This window comes from Giraffa tippelskirchi, chromosome 2 (assembly GCF_054371585.1).
Source record: "Giraffa tippelskirchi isolate mGirTip1 chromosome 2, T2T-mGirTip1v1.2.pri, whole genome shotgun sequence".
Classification (NCBI taxonomy): domain Eukaryota; kingdom Metazoa; phylum Chordata; class Mammalia; order Artiodactyla; family Giraffidae; genus Giraffa; species Giraffa tippelskirchi.
In genome coordinates, this window is record NC_137276.1 from 175,921,284 (window position 1) to 175,945,552 (window position 24,269).

Here is a 24,269-nt window from a genome sequence, read left to right on the forward strand (position 1 = left end):
AGCCCAAGAATACTGGAGTGGGTAGTCTATCCCTTCTCCAGGGGATCTTCCCAACCCAGGAATCGAACCGAGGTCTCCTGCATTGGAGGCGGATTCTTTACCAACTGAGCTATCAGGGAAACCCTAACTAGCTAACTAGCTCTAAAATTAACTGGATGTGTCTGATTTAGTGGGCTTCCCAGGTGGTGCTAGTGGTAAAGAACCCACTTGCCAATGCAGGAGATGTAAGAGACACGGGTTTGATCTCTGGGAAGATCCCCTGAAGGAAATGGCAACCCATTTCTTGCCTGGAGAATCCCATGGACAGAGGAGCCTGGTGGGCTACAATCCATAGTGTTGGAAAGAGTGCGACATGACTGAAGCAATTTAGCACGTACGTCTGATTTAGCAGTCAGTTTAACAAGCATTTGTTGTTACTCAAGCATGGTGCTCAAGGTTCTCACCTCCCCTTCAAAACAGATCCTTCCATTACATACATTATCTACTCTGAGAACAATTCTGTTATGAACTTTTCCACCTTATTTATTTTTAAAAATGTCTATCCCCTTTATAAGGGCTTCCCCAGTGGCTCAGCAGTAAAGAACCCGCCTGCAACGCAGGAGCTGCAGGAGATGTGGGTTTGATCCCTGGGTCAGGAAGATCTCCTGGAGGACAGCATGGCTGAAGAATACCCACTTCAGTATTCTCGCCTGGAGAATCTCAAGGACAGAGGAGCCCGGCAGGCAACAGTCCATAGGGTCGAAAGAGTCAGACACAACTGAAACGACTTAGCATGCACGCATCCTCCTTACAGACTGATGCTCAGGAAACTGCCTGGTAACTCTGCACCATATCCAGGTCTGAACAGAACCACATATTATTCCCATATAATCTCTGCTACTTAAAGGGACTTCCCTGGTGGCTCAAATGGTAAAGCGTCTGTCTACAATGCGGAAGACCCGGGTTCGGTCCCTGGGTCGGGAAGATCCCCTGGAGAAGGAAATGGCAAGCCACTCCAGTACTATTGCCTGGAAAATCCCATGGATGGAGGAGCCTGGTAGGCTACAGTCCATGGGGTCGCAAAGAGTCGGACACGACTGAGCAACTTCACTTCACTTCACTTAAAGGCTTAAAACTCTTGCCCTAAAATAAAAGAGCAGCCTCACATCTTAAGTGTTTAAACATTTTGTATACTGTATTTTTATTTGATATTCTATTATGATGAAAACATGGCAATATCAGAGAGATTTTGAAAGGGCTATCATATACCAACCCCTTTTGGTGAATTTCCTTCAATTGACTCTGATTCTGAAACCCGACTAATTGATTCACGGGTAAAACTGATTGACTTGGATAATTTTTCGTCTCTCTCTCCACAGTCATCCAGGCTGCTTCTTCCTGGACTTCTGTAAGAAACAGAGCATAGAAACATAAACAAGGTCACTTATGCACAAATAACTGATTTAGTCTCTTCATTCAGGTCCTTTTCTATTACAAAGCATTTTGAAGACAATTTTTTTAAAGTAACAAATAAGCTTCTACCTACAACAGTTATATTCGTAACTCACATGCAAATTGATCTCACTGCTGAAAATAAAATATGCTTATGTAAGATGTTATAAACTTCAGAAACCATTTAAAAACGAACCAAGTACAAATGGCCATAACAGCAACTAATACATTGAACACTGCTTGTTTAAGTTTTAGTTGTGAACCATGAAGATCCTTCGAAAGGGTCAGGGTAAGTGTTTGAGTTGGATGCCAGATGGCACCAGAAGGCAGTTTTAGATCTCATCCCCTCCCTTCAGATTCAGTTCCAGCTGAGGTAGAACATCTCTCTGAGAAGGAGAACCTCCTGACGTCTGAGCACCGAGCCCATCCATCAGTTCATGCTCTCCTCATTTCTGAGAACAAAAATTTCTAAAGTTAAAGGAGAAGCTTTTCAAATGATCATAGGGACACAGACTACAATAAATGCCTTGAGACTTGCTTTTCTTCTTTCAGGAAGTGGAAAAAAAAAAAAGGAAAGTGTATGAAATATAAAAGGAGCATAAAAGGATCTCATTTCCAGTGCTCAACTTTATTGAGCAATTAGAATTACTCTTTGATCATTACTATATTTAGATGTAAAGCTCTTCTAAAATAAAGTAGTAGCCTGACATCTGAAGCCATGTTATCCTGAGAAAGAAACAGAAAAGCCAGAAGAGTATATACTATCCTATATTACTCCACTCAAGTAATACTTAGGTCTACTCCTGGCCAATAGAATGGGAGCACCTTGAGGGAACAAGAAAAACAGCTCCTGAAGATGAAACCACGAGCTGAGTGTCTGTAGCTGAGGATTTTAAGGATGGAGGTGGGTTGTGGGAAAATAAAAAAAGAGGGAGGAGAGTCCAGAAAAGATTGAAAGTGAAGAGAAAAAAGATGAAAGAGTAGAGGAAATAAAGGTCTGGAAAGGTATGAGGTTGGAAGAATGGGAAAAGAATAGAAGAGCAAATGAGGATCCTGCCACATCTTCTTTTAGAAAGCACTCAGTCACCTGCAGAAAAGCTGGATGGTACACTGTGTTACCGTGCACAAAGCAGCAGATCAAAAATACTTACTCTTTCTATCTTCAAAGACTAGAAACTTTTCAAGTTGGCAGGGACCTTGGAGACCACGTAGTTTAACTGCCTCCTTTCACAGATGAATAAACTGAGGATCAGAAAGGCTAAGGGATTTGCCTGAGGTTGCTCAGCTGCTAGGTGGTAAAGTTCAGACAAGAATCCAGATCTTCTTTACCACCATCCAAGGCTCTCTGCGTTATGTCAAGTGCTTTTCTACCCAACTCCCGTGCCTGAGAGAGGCTAGTAAACTTTACAAGGAGAGTAGTCCAATGGAAATTTTTAGCTTTACAGAAAACTAATACAATATACATGTGTAACCCATGTTAAAAAAAAAAAAAGACTGCAAAATATTAGTGCTGAGCTGACACAATATAAATAGGATTAGTACAACTAGAAAACTATCTGGGTATGTACACACATTGAGACTTCAAAAGCTTTCCATCTTAAGACTTATTTGCTATAGAATTTTTAAATAAATAATTTACCAAATTTTTCATTAAGTTTTAATTCATATACTATAAAATTCACCCAGTTTAAACAGTACAATACAGTTGTTTACCGCCATCACCACTTTATAATTTTAGAACATTTTTATCACCCCAAAGGAAATCCTATACCCATTAACAGTCACTTCCATTCTTCCTCTCCCCCAGTTCCTGGCAACTACTAACCTACTCTCTATTTGTATGGATTTCCTGATTCTGGACTCCACTTCATGTAGGTAGAATCATACAATATATGATATTTTGTGACTGGCTTCTTTGACTTAACATAATGCTTACTGCAGAATTTTCATGTGTGATCCTGAGTTATTTGTATTGCTTTTATCTCAATTACCACTGGACAAAATGCACTTTTATTTGACAGGTTAATAAAAATGTCCCATCAGTCAAAAAAATAGTCTCTCTCTACTCTGAATTTTTTCCACATTACCTATTGCTCCTTTTGGCCCTTATCATTTTCAACCCTCTATTAAAAGTATTTGCATTTTCCATAGTGCTATAAGCTCTTTTCATCAATGCATTCAAATATTTATTGAATGCCAACTACATATCAAGCATAATGCTAGGATATCCTTGAGGAAAAGTCATATTATTTTTGTACCCTCAAAATATCTTCCAGCTGATTTCCTTTATTGTTACATATACGTTAGGTAGCATATTAAAAAGCAGAGACATCACTTTGCCAACAAAGATCCATATAATCAAAGCTATGGTTTTTCCAGTAGTCATGTATGATGTGAGAGTTGGACCATAAAGAAGGCTGAGTGCCAAAGAACTGATGCTTTTGAACTGTGGTGTTGGAGAAGACTCTTAAGAGTCCCTTGGACAGCAAAGAGATCAAACCAGTCCATCCTAAAGGAAATATTCATTGGATATTCATTGGCATATTCATTGGAAGGACTGATGCTGAAGCTGAGGCTCCAATGCTTTGGCCACCTGATGCAAAGAGCCAGCTCATTAGAAAAGACCCTGATGCTGGGAAAGATTGAAGGCAGGAGGCAAAGGGGATGACAGAGGATGAGATGGGTGGATAGCATCACTGACTCTATGGACATGAGTTTGAGCAAACTCCAAGAGATAGTGAAGGACAGGGAAGCCTGGCATGCTGTAGTCCATGGGGTCACAAAGAGTCAGACACGACTGAGTGACTGAACAACAAATGAGCTAAGTACTTACTAGGTACTTCCCCATATCCTTAATAAAAAGGTTTACTAACACCATGCTTTATACAAATCCTAAGTGACAGTTAAAAACTTAGCATTACATCATCTGATCTGTATTTGCTTACCAATTAATGAACTATTCATTGTCCTCATCTTTCACTCATTCCACTAAAGAGAAGCAAGAGGCAAATTTCACTCAAGGTGAAACAGAAAGCCTAAATTAATAGCCTAAAATACTGCTTTGACTAAAGATTGATAAATCTTGACATTTCAAAACATTTTGTGGTACCTTGGCTGCACAGTATCCTCAATTGACAGGGACAAGTTCTCCATCTCTTCAGCATTTAAGCCTAGCTCAGTGCCATAGTTCTCCTGGAGCAGCTGCCAGAATTCCTGTCTGGTCAAGCTCTAGAATGACACAAAAATTAGCCTAACCACTGGGAACATAACAAATTATAACACAGTAATTCAAAACATGAATTCTGATGTCAAGATGACCAGCTGTACAGTTACTAATGTATGGCTTTGGAGTTGTTTGACCTTCTAGATGTCAGTTTTCTGCATCCATGAAAAGTAGGTTAACACAACGTATCTGACAGAGTTGATACTGGAAATAGGTAGATGATTTTTAAAGGTGTACTATAATAACTACTGTGAATGGGAGGCAAGATATTTAAAATCCTCTTTTTATAAAATAATTTGTTCATAGTTTCTGGCAATTACTAATCTATGATTTAAATTTTGCAATCCAACCAGCATACCAGGGTGGTGGATCACCATTCAGAATTCCAATCAATTCAGAATCCCTTCCCCTTAATTTATAATGTATCTGAATATTTTCACTATATGTGAAACCACATATATCAGTAAATTTTAAATTATATTTTCCTAAAATGCAAAAGTCTGGAGTTTAGAATATTTCCTTTTTTATTTTTATTTAAAGTTTTTTTTTTAATGTTGACCATTTTTATAGTCTTTATTGAATTTGTTACAATAGTGCTTCTGTTTTATGCTTTGGTTTTTTGGCTGTGAGGCATGTAGGATCTTAGCTTTCCGACTAGGGATCAAACCCATACCTGCTGCACTAGAAGGCGAAGTCTAATCACTGGACCACCAGGGAAGTCTTTATTTTTATTTATTTTTCATAATGTTCAGCTTGTTCTTTCTTTGTAAGTATCATTGGCTGTTGTTCAGTCGTTCAGTCATGTCTGACTCTCTGCAACCCCATGTACCGCAGCATGCCAGGCTTCCTTGTCCTTTACCATCTCCCCGAGTTTGCTCAAACTCATGTCCATTGAGTGAGTGATGCCATCCAAACATCTCATCCTGTTATTCCCTTCTGCTCCTGCCTTGAATCCTTCCCAGCATCAGGGTCTTTTCCAATGAGTTGGCTCTTCTCATCAGGTGGCCAAAGTATTGGAGTTTCAGCTTCAAGGTACTATCAGTCCTTCCAAGAATATTCAGGGTTGATTTCCTTTAGGATTGATTGGTTTGATCTCCTTGCAGTCCAAGGGACTCTCAAGAGTCTTCTCCAGCACTACAGTTCAAAAGCATCAATTCCTCAGTGCTCAGCCTTTTTTATGGTCCAACTCTCACATCCATACACGACTACTGGAAAAACCATAGCTTTGACTAGACGGACCTTTGTCGGCAAAGTGACCTCTCTTTTAATACACTGTCTAGGTTCATCATAGCTTTTCTTCCAAGGAGCAAATGTCTTTAATTTCATGGCTGCAGTCACCATCCAAAGTGATTCTGGAGTCCAAGAAAATAAAGTATGTCACTGTCTCCCCATCTATTTGCCATGAAGTGATGAGACTGGATGGCATGAATGTTTTTTTGAATGTTGAGTTTTAAGCCAGCTTTTCACTCTCATCTTTCACCTTCATCATGAGGCTCTTTAGTTCTTTGCTTTCTGCCATTAGGGTGGTGTCATCTGTGTATCTGAGGTTATTGATATTTCTCCTGGCAACCTTAATTTGAGCCTGTGCTTCATCCAGTCCGGCATTTTGCATGATGTACTCTGCATATAATTTAAATAAGGAGGGTGACAATATACAGCCTTGATGTACTCCTTTCCCAATTTGGAACTAGTCCATTGTTCCATGTCTGGTTCTAACTGTTACTTCTTGACTGCATACAGGTTTCTCAGGAGGCAAGTAAGGTTATCTCTTTAAGAATTTTCCACAGTTTGTCGTGATCCACATGTCGGTCTTTAGTGCAAAGAAGCAGATGTTTTTCTAGAATTCCCTTGCTTTTTCTATGATCCAACAGATGCTGGCAATTGATCTCTGGTTACTCTGCCTTTTTTAAATCCAGCTTGGACATCTGGAAGTTCTCGGTTCACATGTTGCTGAAGCCTAGGTTGAAGGATTTTGAGCATTACCTTCACAGTTCTCAGAATTGTGAATTGTGTGGTAATTTGAAATTCTTTGGCATTGCCTTTCTTTGGGATTGGAATGAAAGCTGATCTTTCCCAGTCCTGTGGCCACTGCTGAGTTTTCCTAAGTTGCTGGCATATTGAGTGCAGCACTTTCACAACATCATCTTTTAGGATTTGAAATAGCTCAGCTGGAATTCCATCACCTCCACCAGCTTTGTTCTTAGTAATGCTTCCTAAGGCCCACTTGACTTCATCATCTAGGATGTCTGGTTCTAGTGAGTGACCACACCATCACGGTTATCTGGGTCATTAAGACCTTTTTTGCACAGTTCTTCTGTGTATTCTTGTCACCTTTTCTTAATATCTTCTGTTTCTGTTAAGTCCATCAGGGTTAAATAATCTAATATAAAAAACTCATGTGTTATAAAGGAAAACAAAAATAGTAACAGTATGAAAATCAATGGTGTGATTTTTGGAAACATTACAGATGGTTAATTACATAATTAAGCAAGGTAGAGGGAGGCAGCATTACATGAAGCAATTGCTGGCAAGACTCTTTACTTCTCTCATTCATTCCATAGATATTTATTTCAGTTCAGTCGCTCAGTCGTGTCCGATTCTTTGCAACCCCATGAACCGCAGCACACCAGGCCTCCCTGTCCATCACCAGCTCCCTGAGTCCACCCAAACTCATGTCCATCGAGTCGGTGATGCCATCCAGCCATCTCATCCTCTGTCATCCCCTTCTCCTCCTGGCCCCAATCCTTCCCAGCATCAGGGTCTTTTCCAATGAGTCAACCCTTCGCATCAGGTGGCCTAAGTATTGGAGCTTCAGCTTCAACATCAGTCCTTCCAATGAACACCCAGGACTGATCTCCTTTATTTAGAACCTACCAAATGTATAGGACAACCCAGGTGGCTCAGTGGTAAAGAATATGCCTGCAATGGGGGAGATGCAGGTTTGATCCCTGGGTTTGGGAAGATCCTCTGGAAAAGGAAATGGCAACCCACTCCAGTAATTTTGCCTGAAAAATTCCATGAACAGAGGAGACTGGTGGGCTACAGTCCATGGGGTCACAAAAGAGTCAGATACAAGTTAGTGACTAAAGCACACCAGATGTATATTACTGCACTAGATACTAAAAAGGATAAAAATGATATCCTACTTGTTCTCTAACAGCTTATTATAATATATTTGAAAAAAACATGGGAAACTTTCATGTAAAAGTTAAATAGGATAAACTATAACATTATTATGTACTAAAGAACTGGTGGAATCAACATGATATAGAAGTATAAAGGAAAGAAACATTAGTGTGGTTTAGGATGATCAGAAAAGGCTTCACATTATAGAAGGGTCTTCAGCTGAGCTGAAGGAATGCAACAAATAGAGGAAATGGAGAAATTAAAAAAATTGGGGAGCAGAAGTCTACATAAAAATATAGAATAAATACATGAAAAACACAAGCAATATTTGTTCTGAAGTAAGTAAACACTGTATCAAACTACTTGGAGTAAAAATTTTAAGTGAGGAAGTAGTAGGGATAAATATAGAGATTTTACAGGGCCAAAACATACAGATATTTTGAATTCTTCCCAGCTATTTCCGACAACAAATACCACATTTCCTTTTTTTTTCTATGTTTATTCCGTCTAGTAGCTTTGTTCCGTCTAGTAGTGTTACATTACACTAGATGACCTTCATCATTTCATGGAAACTCAAAGACATTAAGAACAAAATTTCTGCACTTTAGACTGCTAGTTCCCAGATGACTAGCATTTCATAAGAGCAGCTGTTGAAACTTCAGATATTATTATCAGTATTTCAAAAAGTCAAAAATATCCAAACAGTTACCTACAGTAAAGTTATTCAAGCTGGGTAAAATGTCAGGTTACTTTGTTTGGGGCTGAATTCTGTTAACCTAGAGTGGTTATCTCAGGCTGATAAGAAACTTTCATTGGAAATAATGAACGTCTAATAAACAATAAGGTTCTAACATTCTATTATTTAATATACACTACTTATTTGGTAGATAAAAAGTCTTTTGAAGCATAGTATCCATAGAATAAAAATAACAAGGATCACTAGTGGTAGAGAAAGTTAAGAAATCACTATGCTTGATCCTAAAGGTACCCCAACCCATCTGACTCCCACTCCAGAAGAACCATTTGTGAACAACTTTTTTTTTACAATAGCAGTTAGCTAATACTGATAATTAGCTCTGATCATTATAACTGATATATTCCAAAGATGTTATCTTTGAAACACTTTTAGTGTCATAAATGCATGCTTAACTTTATAAAGAGAAACAAGCAATACTTCAATATACTTATGGAAGATTAAGCTTTTATAAAAACTCTTCAGAAATAATAGGTATCAAAGTATTCCAAAAACAAACTAAAACAAGTAGATAAACAATGAGCTATACACTCTGACAGCTTCCTAAGAGTGAAAGAAATGAAACTTATGAGTAAAATAGTAACAATAAAAAGACAATTTTATTTGACTACATATATAAATGTTTTAAATACATTATCAGATACCGCTGCTGCTGCTGCTGCTGCAGCTAAGTCGCTTCAGTCGTGTCCGACTCTGTGCAACCCCATAGATGGCAGCCCACCAGGCTCCCCCGTCCCTGGGATTCTCCAAGCAAGAACACTGGAGTGGGTTGCCATTTCCTTCTCCAATGCATGAAAGTGAAAAGTGAAAGTGAAGTTGCTCAGTCGTATCCGACTCTTATCGACCCCAGGGACTGCAGCCCACCAGGCTCCTCTGTCCATGGGATTCTCCAGGCAAGAGTACTGGAGTGGGGTGCCATTGCCTTCTCCGGGTATCAGATACCATCAGGAAGTTAATAGAGTAACGTCAATATATTTTAATCTATTAATTCAATACAAATATATAAGGTTAAGAGAAAACAAAATAGAACTCATTTAATTTGCCACTTATAGATTTGCTAATTTGTTAAAAATGACATTTTCTACAAAGTTGGCACAAAGTCACAAAAATGATTATTTACAGCCATGTTGAATATTCAAACACTAAAACATATACCCAGACTGATATTCATAATTCTTTCAATAATCAGCAGCAGAACCTGGGTTAAGTAACCTTAAAGAAAATTTAAATCTTAAACAAAGGTTGACCACCTACCTGGGAACAATGGGGAGGAAGGCTCCCTGTTCAGCCTGCTGAGCTCTTGAACAAAATAAAGACGAATCAAGCAGTAATCAGATAAGGCTCAAAAGTCAGATCAATTTCTAGCCCTGAAAGCTTTGTATTCTAAGTACACTGCAAGGTTTCTCTACAGTGGAGTTCCAAATATTTAATGACAGCTATGTAAAATCACTACTTTAATCTGCTAGTTTTGTTACGAATTTTTCTTATAAAAGACAAGCTCTACTATAATTTAAAGCACATTATTTGTCACTTCCTGGTATGTAGCACCAGCATTCTTTTCTAGGCTGCCGGTCAGAATGCAGATTGGAAGTTATACCTCACTCTACAGGTTCCTAAGCCACTCCTACTAGAAGAGGGTAGGTAAACAAGGTTTTATTAAAGGGACAGTCCCAAATTTCTTCTGTCCTACACATCGATGAGAAACAATAAAATGCAAATGCAAATATCTTGCTTATGCTCTATCATGTAAAATGCATATTGCAATAATATCTTAATCTTTTTGTTAAAGTTAAATATTCAAATATTAAGGGTTAAATTTTCTTCTCCATGCTAATGCCTCCTATTCAATCCTAGCAATGTCATCACTTCTTCATACACCACTTCTTCAATGCTAAGTCACATCCCCATGAGACTCCTGCATTAACCCTTTACAACTATCAAGGATTTCATTTCTTGAGTATTGTAAATGGAATGTCAGGAACGAGCTTTTCAGGTGGAGCAATTCCAAGAAGCAGTCAGCACATTTTTCATCACTCAGACATTTACATCTTGATTACTCAATAATTCTTCCCTTTAGAAATATTTTTAACTTTATTCAGAATAATTTCCTGGCAGGGACCTCAACTATAGTAAACACTATGGAGAGTCTCAACTACTAGTTCTGATTTATTACCCAGAGGAAAAATTTTCATTTAAATGAAAGATCAAATCTTGCCCTAATTTCTACCTAGCTGTTCCAGCTAGTTTAGTAAAGAGCGTGACAAGTCAAAGGCTACTTGATGAACTGTAAGGATTAACCTCTTGGTGGCGAGGTAGGGTTGCTAAAATCTAATCATTTTATATAATAGCAGAATAAGGGACCAAAGTGACACTGGAAGATACTATTTGCTCAAACTGAAGAGAGCTCATTATGGGGTGGGCTTCCACTCCCCAAAAACCAGTGCTCTTGACATATTATGGCAGTTCTCATTGACCTAAACCACAGATAAGTATCTTTACTCTACCATGGTAACCAAAGAGCTGTGAGAAAAACATACATTAACTGTACTGTAAATAATCTTTATATACTTTTGCCAAGTATAAAAATCCCTTATAGTAAATGACTGGATACAGAGCAGAGCTCAGCAGGTTTAAGAGGGAAAACAGAACCTAAGCCTGGACCTGAAGAAAGTCCGACATACAAAGGCTGAGTGGAAGAGGAATACCCAGAAAAAAGGATAGAAATACAAGAGAGGCAGGAGAAAGTTCAGGAAGAATGACATGGAAATCAAGGGAAAAAGGTATTTCAAAATAGAGGGAGTGCACCATGGTGTGAAATGCTGCTGAAATATCAAGTAAGACAAGCTTATGTATGTCAAATTCAAGTGTGCAGAGGAGTGAAGGAATCTGGCAAGCCAGCTGACCATAACTGGAGAGGGCAGGGAGAGGGTAACACAGAGAGGAAGAAGGAAAGGGTCTCTAGGGGAGGGGGAAGCAGCCAGGTATGAAGAGCCTCTATTCCATGTTAAATATAAAAGGTCAGCTACTAGTTTACACATAGAAAAGCAACAACTTCAGATGTGTGTTTTTAAAAGACATACTTTTAAAATGACAACTTCTTTGGTTATAACCTGAAGGACAGATTAGAGTGTTTAAAGAGATCTTTAGAAGACTACTGTAATGGTTCAAGCTAGAAATGATGAGGGTCTTGATGACCGACATGACACACTGGCAAAGAAGAGGTAAGAAAACAAGGATACACCAGGTTTCTGGCTTGGGTGACGGGTCAGGAGGAGGTACACTTCACTGACCAAGGGAAAATAGATGGAGGAGTTCTGACAACCAGAAAGGTAAAAAAGAGGGAACAACAGGCAATTTGAATTTATTTTTTTCCTGGTAGGTTTGAATACTGCTCTTATTAGATTTCTAACACTACTGGAAAACTTCCAGATTTCCAAGTAATTTCAAAAGGAAGACTCATTGGAGAGGGGCATAAGGAGGAATAAGAGGTTTGATAAGGCTGAAGAGTCTGCAAGAGGAAGCTGGATGGCACTCTTCTCAAAGATGACACTAACTTGATCAGTTAACCACTATTTGGAGAATGGCCTCAGCACTGTTGACTTCCTAGAGAGGCACTCAGAGTATCTGACTCAAACCAGCCATACTCACAAGCTGCACACACATGCTCCATAGTAAATACACTAGTGCTCAGAAGGGGAACAGTCTTTTCTAGACTTCAGAAGGCGTTCATCCTTACCATCCAGGTGCCTGAATACCTTGGAAGTCGGATTAGTAATCAGAAATCTGCATGACAAGCATGAAGTCAGAACAAAGGTAGCCAATTTTTAAGGGAAAAACTATCTGTGATGCTGGTGAAGCCTGATGAGTCACCTCTGTCTCATCTTTGTTCGCTCTTCCAATGGTCAAAGTCTACCTTTGTGACTTTGCTTTTTCTGGCCTAAGTCTGGCCAAGTCCCATTCAGACCAACATATTTTTCCTTTATAGATACTAACATAAGTAATCAACTGTTGTTGTTGGTTTTTTTTTTAATAATTTTTTCATTTTTGGCTGTGCTGGGTCTTCACTGCTGCTCAGGCTTTCTCTAGTTGCTGCAAGCAGGGGCTACTCTTGGTGCAATCCACGGGCTTCTAACTGCTGTGGCTTCTCTTGTTGTGGCGCACAGGCTCTAGGGTGTACGAGCTTCAGTAGTTGCGGCATCTGCGCTCAGTAGTTGTAGCTGCCAGTCTCTAGACCAACAGGCTCAATAGTTGTGGCACACAGTCCTAGATGCTCTGCAGCATGTGGGATCTTCCCAGATCAGGGATCAAACCCATGTCTCCTGCATTGGCAGACGGATTCCTTACCACTGAACCTTCAGGGAAGCCCTCAATCAACTGTTTTAAACAATTTTTCCCCCAACTGTCATCCTTCAATTACAGATTTCCAAAATATAAGTTGGAGTGACTTGTATCAAAATTGGGAGAGGGTGGGTCCATATACATTGAAAACCTATCCTCATCACTTCATCCCTAATTCTGACATATGCCTCCTCCTCCTTTTGGCCTTTGGGAATAAGCCTGAAAGCCATTCTGTCTCTTCAAGTCTTAGAATTTAAAATGAGTGCAGATTTCTGCTCTATTACGCCCTGGATTTAAACACTCAGTCTTAGTTCAGTTCAGTTCAGTCACTCAGTCGTGTCCAACTCTTTGTGACCCCATGGACTATAGCACACCACTGTCCATCACCAACTCCCAGAGCTTACTCAAACTCATGTCCATTGAGTTGGTGATGCCATCTAACCATCTCATCCTCTGTTGTTCTCTTGTCCTCCTGCCTTCAATCTTTCCCAGCATCAGGGTCTTTTCTAATGAGTCAGCTCTTCACATCAGGTGGCCAAATTATTGGAGTTTCAGCTTCAACATCAGTCCTTCCAATGAATATTCAGGACTGATTTCCTTAGGATGGACTGGTTGGATCTCCTTGCAGTCCAAGGGACTCTCAAGAGTCTTCTCTAACACCACAGGTCAAAACCATCAACTCTTTGATGCTCAGCTTTCCTTTTAGTCCAACTCTCGCATCCATACATGACTACTGGAAAAACCAAAGCTTTGACTAGGTGGACCTTTGTTGGCAAAGTAATGTCTCTGCTTTTTAATATGCTGTCTAGGTTGGGCATAACTTTCCTTCCAAGGAGCAAGCGTCTTTTAATTTCATGGCTGCAGTCACCATCTGCAGTGATTTTGAAGCCCAAGAAAATAAAGTCTGTCACTGTTTCTGTTGTTTCCCCAACTATTTGCCATGAAGTGATAGGACCGGATACCATGATCTTAGTTTTCTGAATGTTGAGTTTTAATCCAACTTTTTCACTCTCCTCTTTCACGTTCATCAAGAGGCTCTTTAGTTCTTTGTTTTCTCCCATAAGTGTGTGTGGTGTCGTCTGCAATCTCAGTATGTACTCTTAAATTTCCATGGAGAGCGAGCTTCCCAACAGCCCCATGCACTGGCAAGAGACATTACCGTTATGTCTCTCAGAGGAAAAACAGTGCAAAAAGAACAGTTTGATTTCTGTACACATCCTGCCTATATTAATAGTATCAGTAATTCTAAATCTAACAATATGATAATATCACTAGAAACATAAAAATAGTCATGATGTTGTGGTGGGTTAGGGCCAGATCATAATGTCTCTAAATAAAGTTTTAGATTTGGTAGTCTGGCTCTGACACAAAACATGGAAGGGGGAGTGGCTTAACCTCAACCAAATAGTGGAGGACTTGAGTGGGGGAAAGGCTGAGGTTCTTTAAAAAATACAGAAAACACTAATTGTTTATATCCCAGAAGGGAGCTGTCACTGTCTCCTGGCCCTACAAATCCCAACCACTCAATGTGCTGTCTTCAGGAAGGTGCTAAACTCAAAGGTTGTGAACTAAGCTGAAGCACTATCAATTACAACATGAATGACATGGTGACACTTGAGACACATGTCTAAACATTGGAGACTTACAGTAAGTAAACTAAGTCAAATACCTGAAATAAACTGCCCTTGCTGAAGGAAGGCATCAGAGAACTGTATGAATGGGAAAAAATTTACTTTAAAAAACATTCTTTCTCAAAGGCACCATATCTTCCTCAGGCTTTTTTCCCCTCTTGTAGATTTATCTTACTGGAGAAATTAAATACACACATATATAACATACACACACAGAGAGAGAAATTTAAAATCATCCTGTTGTCTTAATCAATCCTAATGGAGTAATCTTTTATCTAGATTAATATGCTTTAAGGCTTTCTTAGACAAAAGTAAGCAAAAATAACACTTACTTCACTCTCAAATTCCTGAATTACAAGTAAATATGATTATAATATTCTGAACTTACACTATCTAAAAATAGTTTGAATATATGCAAAATTTATTATTCACATTACTTGTGTTTTTTCTAGAATTTTGTAGTTAGGCTGTATAATTTACGGATTGGGGTTTTTACCTTCTCTTTTTAAATATAGGATTACAAAAGATCAACGAATCTAACTAATGTGGCTTATCACTTTAAAAAACTAGAAGATAATTAAGGCTCATAAAATTATGGACAATACTAAGACTACATCAAGCATCTAGCCCTATGCCTGGCACCTAATACTTCCTAAGTGGGAGTTACTATTATTGTTACAGATATCAATATGTTAAAAAGGACTGCACTTCAAAGATCACTATGAGAGTACAGGAAGAGTAGCTCTGCTGTTGATTCTGTTTTCTAATTCCTTCTCTCGGTGAATTCTACAGTGTTTAAAATTCCAATTAGGACAGCTTTAAAACTGAGATCTCACCTTCAACTTTCATTAAGTTGTGTATAGTATTTAACATATATGCATAAACATTTATTTTTGTCATAGTATAGACCAGAAACAGTAACCATTCTCTTTATTAAAATGAGAGTATAGGGATATTTCCTGGTGGTCTAGTGGTTAGGACTCTGTGCTTTCACTGCTGAGGGTACGAGTTCAATTCCTGGTCGGGAAACTAAGATCCCATAAGCCATGTGGTATAGCCAAAAAAAATCATTTTAAACGAGAGTATACTGTCCACTTGAAATAGAGTTGCATGTTCAATGTTAAAGATAACCAAGCAATGCAAAGATTTGAAAGGCATAACTACAGTAAAGATGGCGATACTCCTCATGTATACATCAAAAACATGGGAGACATCAGGAAGTTTTCAAAAAGGGTTAGCTTTTACTCATAGCCTATAGACAAAATGTTACTTGGCTATGACGGCCTCAGAAGTATTCTGCAAGTCCCTCTCTTTCACCCACTTCAAAGAGCTTTTTTTTTCCTTTGACCACTAAATTTCAGATCTCAGTTTCTCCTAGCTCTTCTGTAAGCCTGAACTTTATCATTTCCCTGGAGGTATTTGTTTTAGTGAGGATGCGTCCCAACTCACTTGCATGTGATAAGTGCAAAAGTGATTTGGAGAGGACACTCAGATCCAAGGTATAACAAACACAAACTGCAGTGGCAGTCTCAGGCTCCTTGTTAGAATGAGGGAATGCACTTGGAAAACACTTGGTATTTGGGGGGCAGGCAGGATTAATCACAATATGTCCCTAGGGCAATACTGGAGTTTTCAGCCCCTGCCAGTAACAGCAGCCCAGGAGGTAAGGTGGGGCCTTCCAGCATCATGACCTGGAAGGGCAGAGTGGAGTTGCCGGTGCTTAGGGCTTACTGCATTTGCTTGGTGTTCTCCCTAGGTGGTTGCCATGCACCACTGGACCCAGCATCCTTAGGCCCACCACCCTAAGCATCTCCCAGGTAGAAGCATAGGCATGGGGCTCTGGGGAGACTGGACACCCAAACGACAATACAGACTTAAGGGAGTGGGAGGAGGTTGGCCTTGAGGCTGCCCTGCCCACCTTGTCTTTTCCCTTCAGGAGGGAGGAGGGGCTGGGCTTAACGAGATCCCCCACCCCCACCCCTACCCACTTCTCTCCTCTCTCTCTATCTCCTGACTTCCAGGTCACTTTGAGTCTCCCAGCATTCAGGGAAAGAGAGAGCATTCAAGCAGAGTACTGTTTGAAAGACCCTGACCTCAGCAGCTGCCTGAAAAATCAGAAGCTATTCAATCCTAAGAGCACTCTAGTGAGGGGCTTAGCTGGGTGGTGGGGAGGAGAGGAGGTAAGGTTTCTGACAGTGGTATTTAAACTCCTGCTGCAAAGAAGAAGCATTTCTTATAATCTGGAAATCTCTACTCTTCCTTCAAGCCATATTTTTTTTTTAAATAACAGCTTTACTGAGCTATAATTTACATATCATAAAATTCACTTTTCTAAAAGCATACAGTATGGAGGTTCCTTAAAAAAACTAAAAATAGAGCTACCATACGATCCAGCAATTCCACTCCTGGGCATATATCCAGAGAAAACCATAATTCGAAAATATACATGCACCCCAATGTTCACTGCAGCACTATTTACAATAGCTAAGATATGGAAGCAACCTAAATGTCCATCAACAGATGAACAGATAAAGAAGATGTGGTACATACATATAATGAAATGTTACTCAGGCATAAAAAAGAATGAAATAATGCCATTTGCAGCAACATGGATGGACCTAAAGATTATCACACAAAGTGAAGTCAAAGACAAATATCACATGATATCACTTATATGTGGAATCTAAAGAAATGATACAAATGAACTTACAAAACAGAAACAGATGCACAGATTTAGAAAACAAACATGTTTAACAAAGGGGAAAGGTGGCACAGGGGGGATAAATTAGAAATTTGGGATTAACAGATATACATAGCTATATATAAAATAGATAATCAACAAAGACATGCTATATAGCACAGGGAACTCTACTCAATACTCTGTAATAACCTACATGGAAAAGAAGTTGAAAAAGAATAAATATATCCATGTGCTGCATTGTGCTTAGTCACTCAGTCATGTCCAACTCTTTGCAACCCCATGGACTGTAGCCCACCAGGCACCTCTGACAATGGGGATTCTCCAGGCCAGAATACTGGAGTAGGTTGCCATACCCTCCTCCAGGGGATCTTCCCAACCCAGGGATCAAACCCAGGTCTCCCACATTGCAGGCAGATTCCTTACCATCTGAGTCACCAGGGAAGCCGAGATGTATAACTAAACCACTTTGCAGTATACCCAAAACTAACACATTGTAAATCAAATATACTCCAATATAAAATAAAATATTTTTAATGTTATTGCAAAATAATGGCTATAGAGAAATAAATATCTGTCAAAAAAATTAAAAATAACAGTTCTACTGAGCTATAATTCACATATCATTACATTCACTTTTCTAATAGCATACATATCAGTAGTATTTAGAATATCCTGAGTTGTACAACTATCCCTACTAACTTTAGAATATTTTCATCAACCTGAAAAGAAATCCAAATTCATTAGCAGTCACTCCACATTCCTCCCTCTCCCTAGCAACAAATTTATTTTTAACTTCTATGAATTTGCCTGTTCTGGACATTTAATTAAAATAGAATCATACAATATGTGTTCATTTAGGACTGGCTTGGTTCACATAGCACAACATTTCAAGGTTTACCATGTTGTACCATGCATCCATACTTCACTCCTTTTTATTGCTAAATAATATTCCATTGTATGAATATACATTTTGTATATTTTTATGCATACTTTCATCTGTTGATATTTCCATTTTTTGGCCACTATGAATAATGCTATGAATATTTGATTGCAAGTTTCTGTGTGAACCATATGCTTTCAATTTTCTTGCATAAACCCAGAAATGGAATAGCTGGGTCATATGGTAGCTCTATATTCAACATTTTGAGGAACTGCCAAACTGTTTTTCAAACATTTCAAAGTTTTACAATGCCACCAGCAATGCATGAGAGCTCCAGTTTAACCACATGTTCAACATTTGTTAATGTCTGTCTTTTTATTTTAGCTATCCCAGTGGGTGTGAAGTGGTATATCTCATTGTAGTTTTGATGTATGTTTCTCTAATAGCTAATGACCCTAAGCATCTTTGCATGTACTTGGTCATTTGCATATGTTCTTTGGAGAAATTACTACTCAAAACCTTTACCCATTTTTCACTTGGCTATTTGTCTTTTTCCTGTTGAGTTGTAAGAGTTCTTCATGTATTCTGGATACAAATATCTCCTCAGATATATAACTTGCACATGTTTTCTCCCAATCTATGAGTTAGTTGTCTTTTCCCTTTCATGATGGGCCCCATCAAACACAAAAGCTTTTAATTTTGATAAAACTGTATTTATCTATTTTTTTCTTTTGTCACTTGAGCTTTTTGGCCATGCAGCATGTGGGATCTTAGCTCCCTGACCAGGGATCAAACCCACGCCCTCTGCACTGGAAGCATGGAGCCTTCACCACTGGACCACCAGAGAAGTCTTGTCACTTGAGCTTTCGATGTCATAGCTAAGAAACCACTGTCTAATCCAAAGGTCATGAGTATTTACACCTAGAGTTTCTTCTGATAATTTTATACTTTTAGACCTGCATTTAAGCTTATGATCGATTTTGAGTTAGTTGTTGTATATGGTATGACGTAGGGGTTAAAATTCACTCTTTTGCATGTTGATATCTAGTTATTACAACAGCAAACCATTTGGTGAATCCAGCACTATCCTTTCCTCACTGAATTGGTTTGGCACCCTTGTCAAAAATCAATTTATGATTGATAATTTTAAGATTTCTAGATTCTCAATTCTTCCCCATTAATCTGTATGTCTAGACCCTTGCCAGCAGTTATACTGCCTTGATTACTGGTTTGTACTAAACATTGAAATCAAGAAGCATAAGTCTTCTAGTGTTATGAACCTAATTGTATTCCCCCAAATTCACATGTTGAAACTCTAACCCCCAATATGGCTATACTTGGATATAGAGATTTTAAGGAGAAAATTAAAGTTAAATGAGGTTGCTTTAGTCTGAATTGTGTCCACCTACAATCCATATGTTGAAGCCCCAACTCCCAGTGTAATGGTATTTGGAGATGGGGGCCTTTGGGTTCCAAAACTCTAAGAAAATAAATTTCTGTTGTTTAAGCTGTTCAGTTGATGGCATTTTGTCATGGCAGACCTAATAGACTAATTCATCCAACTTTGCTCTTCTTTTTCAAGATTCTTTTTGCTATTCTGGGTAACTTACATTTCCATGTGAATTTTAGGGTCCACTTGTCAATTTCTATAAAAATGCCAGTTGGGATTCTGATAGGGATTGTATTAAATCTGCAGATTAACTTGTGGAGTATTGTCATTCTAGCATATTAAGTTATCTAATCCATGAGCATGAGATTCTTTTCTTTTACTTAAGTTGCCTTTAATTTCTTCCAACAATTGCTGAATTTATGTATTGGTTCTAGCACATTTTTATTGGTTTTCTTGGGATTTTATATATAGAAAAACATGTCATCTGTCAGTGGAGATAGTTTTATTTCTTCATTTTTAAAGTAGATGTCTTTTACTTTTTTTCCTTGTCTAATTTTCCTGGCTAGAACCTTCAATACAATGTAGGATAGAAGTGGCAAGAAAGGACATCCTTGTCTTATTCCTGACCTTAAAGGGGAACGATTACTCTCTCACCAGTAAATATGTGGCTATGAACTTGATCCAACTGATGAAATTCCTTGCTAACCCTAGCTTGTTTTGCATTTTGTTTTTTTTTTAATCATGAAAGGATGTTGTATATTGTCAAAAACTTTTTCTGTACTGATTGACATGATCATGTTTTTTGTCCTCTATTCTACTAATAGTGTATTACATTGATTGATTTTCATGTGTTGAACAACCTTGTATAAATCATGGTATATAATCTTTTTATATGTTGCTGATTTTGACTTGCTAATATTTTCTTGAGGATTTTTGTTTCTACATTCATAGACACAATGAACATAAATATTGGTCTGTAGTTTTCTTGTGATGTTCTTTGTCTGGTTTTGGTATCACGGTAATAATGCTGCCTTCACAGAGCAAGCTGGGAACTCCTTTTTGGAACACCAATTAACAGATTGGTGTTAATTCGACTGTAACACTTGACAGATTCATCAATGAAGCCATCTGAGCCTCAGTTTTTCTCTGTTGGTAGATTTTTGATTACTAATTCAATCTCTTTCCTAGTTATAGGTCTATTCAGATTTTCTATTTCTGATTGAGTCAGTTTCAATAGTTTGTTTCAATAGTGACTTTCTAGGTATTTGTCCATTTCGTTTAGGTTAATTAATTTGTTGGTATACAATTGTTCATAGTATAAACCATTGATTTTTGTAAGGTTAGTAGTAATGTTACCACTTTCACTTCTGAACATAATAATTTTAATCTTTTTTCTTGGGTAACCTGGCTAAAGGTTTGTCAATTCTGGTGATCTTTTCAAATAAAGAATTTACAGTTCTTTTAATTAACATTATTTTTCCATTCTTTATTTCATTCATTTTTGTTCTAATCTTTACTGTTTCCTTGCTTCTATTTGCTTTGAGTTTAGTTTCCTCCCTTTCTTCTAATTTCTTAAGGTGGAAAGTTAAGTTATTGATTTGAGATCACTCTTCTTTTTTAATGTAGGTGTTTAAGTTGTAAATCTCCCTCTTAGGCACTGCTTTAGCTGTATCTCGTAAGTTTTGGTAAGCTGTGTTTCTCTTTTCATTTACTCAAAGTATTTTCTAATTTTCCTTGTGATTTCTTCTTTCACTCATTGGCTTTCAACGAATATTATGCTTAATACCCACTTTTTTGTGAATTTCCCAAATTTCCTTCTATTACTGAACTCTAATTTCATTCTACTGTGATTAGAGAACACATTTTGTATTATCTCAATTCTTTTGGATTTATTAAAGCTTGTTTTATGACCTGGGGTATGGGCTGTTCTGAGACTGTTCCATCTATACTTGAGAAGGATGTGTACTCTGTTTTGAGTGGAATGTCGCATAGATGTCTTTTAGTTCTAGTTATATAGTTTTGTTTGTGTTTTATTTCCTTCCTGATCTTCTGTCTAGTTATTCTACCATCATTTAAAGTGGGGTATTGAAATCTCCCAGCTATTACTGTTGAATTCCCTGTTTTCTCTTCAATTCTGCCAGTTTTTGTTCCATGTATTTTATTTATTTATGTTTATGTGCCGATTTATTTCTGTTCTATATATTTTAGTGTTTTATTAGGTACATATAAGTCTATAATTATTATCAATTCTAGATATATTGATCCTTTTATTATTATAAAATAATATTTTATGTTATAAAATATTGTTCCTTGTCTCTAGTAATTTTTGTCTTTAAGCCTATTTTGTTTGCTATTACTATAGTCATTTCAGCTCTCTTTTGGTTACTGTTAGCACAGTATATCTTTTTCCATCCTTTTACTCTCCATATGTTCCTCTCTTTAAATCTAATGTGTCTTTCATTGACTATCTTTCTATCTTTAAATATAATGTGTCTTTTGTAGTTAGCTGAATCATGTTTTTTTCATTCATCCTGACTATCTCTGCCTTCCGTTTAAAGAGTTTAATCTGCTTATGTTTAATGATTTAATGTAATGTCTACTATCTTTCTATTTGTTTTCTGTGTCTTAGGTCTTTTTATGTCCCTCTATTCCTCCATTACCGCCTTCCAATGTGTTAAACAGATATTTCTAGTGTGTCATTTTCATTCCCTTTATGTTTTGTTTACCTTGTTTTGGAGGGTAAGTTATTTTTAAGTTATTTTCTCAGTGGTTACCCTGGGGATTTCAATTAACATCTTAACTTGTAACTATGGATTTTGCTTTGCTTCAAGTTTCTTCTTGGATTTGAATAGTCTAGTTAAAATTAACCCCAGGAAAATAAAAAGGAGCTTTCAACTCACAAACACTGGTTAGGCACACATTGGGAGGTTGGTATTATAACAAGCACCAGCCTCTGGTATGAACACTTACTTTGACTAATAGTACCTTCTGCCACAACCTAAAGATACTGAGGTAACTTCTATCCCTGGCAGCAAAAGATGTGAAGAAAAACTGAAAAGACAAATAATAGGTCAATTTCACTATTACAGAAGAAAAAGGGGAAACTATCCATCATAACAGTCTCCTGGCACTTGCTATGGTCAAATCAAGCTAGCAGGTCACCATTGCATACTTTATATGCTATTTTTGTTAAACTTTTCACTAGAGTACAAGTGTGTGTGTGTTAATTGGTCAGACGCGACCGACCCTTGGCGACCCCATGGACCTGTCAAGGTCCTCTGTCAGTGGAATTCTCCAAGCAGGAATACTGGAGTGGGTGCTGCTATGCTAAGTCACTTAGTTGTGTCCAACTCTATGACCCTGTGGACTGCGGCCTGCCAGGCTCCTCTGTTCATGGGATTCTCCAGGCAAGAATACTGAAATGGGTTGCCATGCCCTCCTCCAGGTGATCTTCCCAACCCACGGATCTAATCCACGGCTCCTGCACTGCAGGCAGATCCTCTACCACTGAGTCACCCGGGAAACCCATACTAGAGTGGGTAGCCATTCCCTTCTCCAGGGGATCTTCTGGACCCAGGGATCAAACCCAGGTAAAGGCAGATTCTTTACCGTCTGAGTCACCAGGGAAGTTCTTACAATTGGAGAAAACAAGGTAATTTGTGCATGAACAAGGGGTCTTTTAAAATTAGATCTTAGAGCAAAATCATTTTATCAATATTTACTAGGGAAATGAGCTTGAAATGGGTAGCTATTTATGTTCATTGTAGTTTAACTACTAAACTCAATCTAAATAAACTTATGACAAAAGTTAAAATTTTATTTATTCTAAACTTTGCAAATAGAGATGACTGGTAGCCATCTGAGCCAAATATACGTAAAGGATAAGAAAAAATGCAAGTGGATGTCAGAGATAGATTCATTTTAAAGATCCTAATTTAAAGTATCATCTTTCATAGTCTTCTAAAAAAAATCCAGAAATACCTAATGTCAAATAATCATAAGACATCCATGTTAACAACATTCATTTGCTTTGAATGTTGTAGAAGAAAACCAGTATGCTTCAATCTATTATTCCATGTCTTCTTTTAGCCCTATCTCTTCTTCTGTATATAATGGATTTTTGCAAAGTCACACCATAAAATAAGCTTTCATGAGAAAATATAACAAGTGGCAGCACTAAATACAGTATCTCAGTATATCATCTCTTCTGATCCTCTAGTTAGTGACTTTTCATGATTGATTGGTTATTTTTAGGAAGGAGAAAGCTCAGTTCCATGTTTGATTTATTAAATAAAATGCCAAACAAAGTAATATTTGGGGTGCTTATACTTTTCATAGAAAGATTTTAAAGTAATATTTTTCCAATTAATAATCTTGTTTATATAATAGTCTTCAAAAAGCAAAGCATTTTATAAAAGGGATATAGCTAGGAACTCTTCCAACTACAATCACATATATAATAAGTGACCTAATCATTATTTACTACTCTCTATATCCTCTTCTTATAAGAAAAATCTCCTAGTCCATCTCTTTTTCACCACAGTGTTATGTTTACCAATTTCCACCTTTTAAACTTGATACTTTGTTATCAACTTTATCCACTCTTGTATGCTAAAACCACATTCTTAACTTCTTAACACTCCCATCTTTCTGGATAATTTATATAAATTACCATCTCATTTTATTCCTTTTTATATATCCAACTTTAAAAATCTGTTAATAAATCTTGCTTCAATAATAACCTAGGGAGGTCCCTGGTGGCCTAGCGGTTAGGATTCCAGGCTTTCACAGTCAT

General features: G+C 37.8%; 1 protein-coding gene across 46 annotated transcripts in view; it reads right to left on the reverse strand.

Annotated features, from left to right (window-relative positions):
• Nucleotides 1–24,269, reverse strand: part of GRAMD1C (GRAM domain containing 1C) — a 99,498-nt gene that overhangs the window by 32,655 nt on the left and 42,574 nt on the right. For 10 of the 46 annotated variants that reach the window (XM_081572175.1, XM_081572158.1, XM_081572195.1 and 7 more), the window contains exons 4-6: nucleotides 22,445–22,525; nucleotides 4,541–4,659; nucleotides 1,249–1,385 (exon numbers count right to left, since the gene is read on the reverse strand). In XM_081572175.1, coding sequence (XP_081428301.1) covers nucleotides 1,249–1,385; nucleotides 4,541–4,584 — 181 coding nt within the window. In that variant the 5' untranslated portion in view covers nucleotides 4,585–4,659; nucleotides 22,445–22,525. Of the gene's footprint in view, nucleotides 1–1,238; nucleotides 1,386–4,540; nucleotides 4,660–9,788; nucleotides 9,834–14,541; nucleotides 14,582–22,444; nucleotides 22,526–24,269 lie in introns of all 46 variants that reach the window. The other 36 variants (XM_081572191.1, XM_081572164.1, XM_081572190.1 and 33 more) reach the window with 13 other exon arrangements.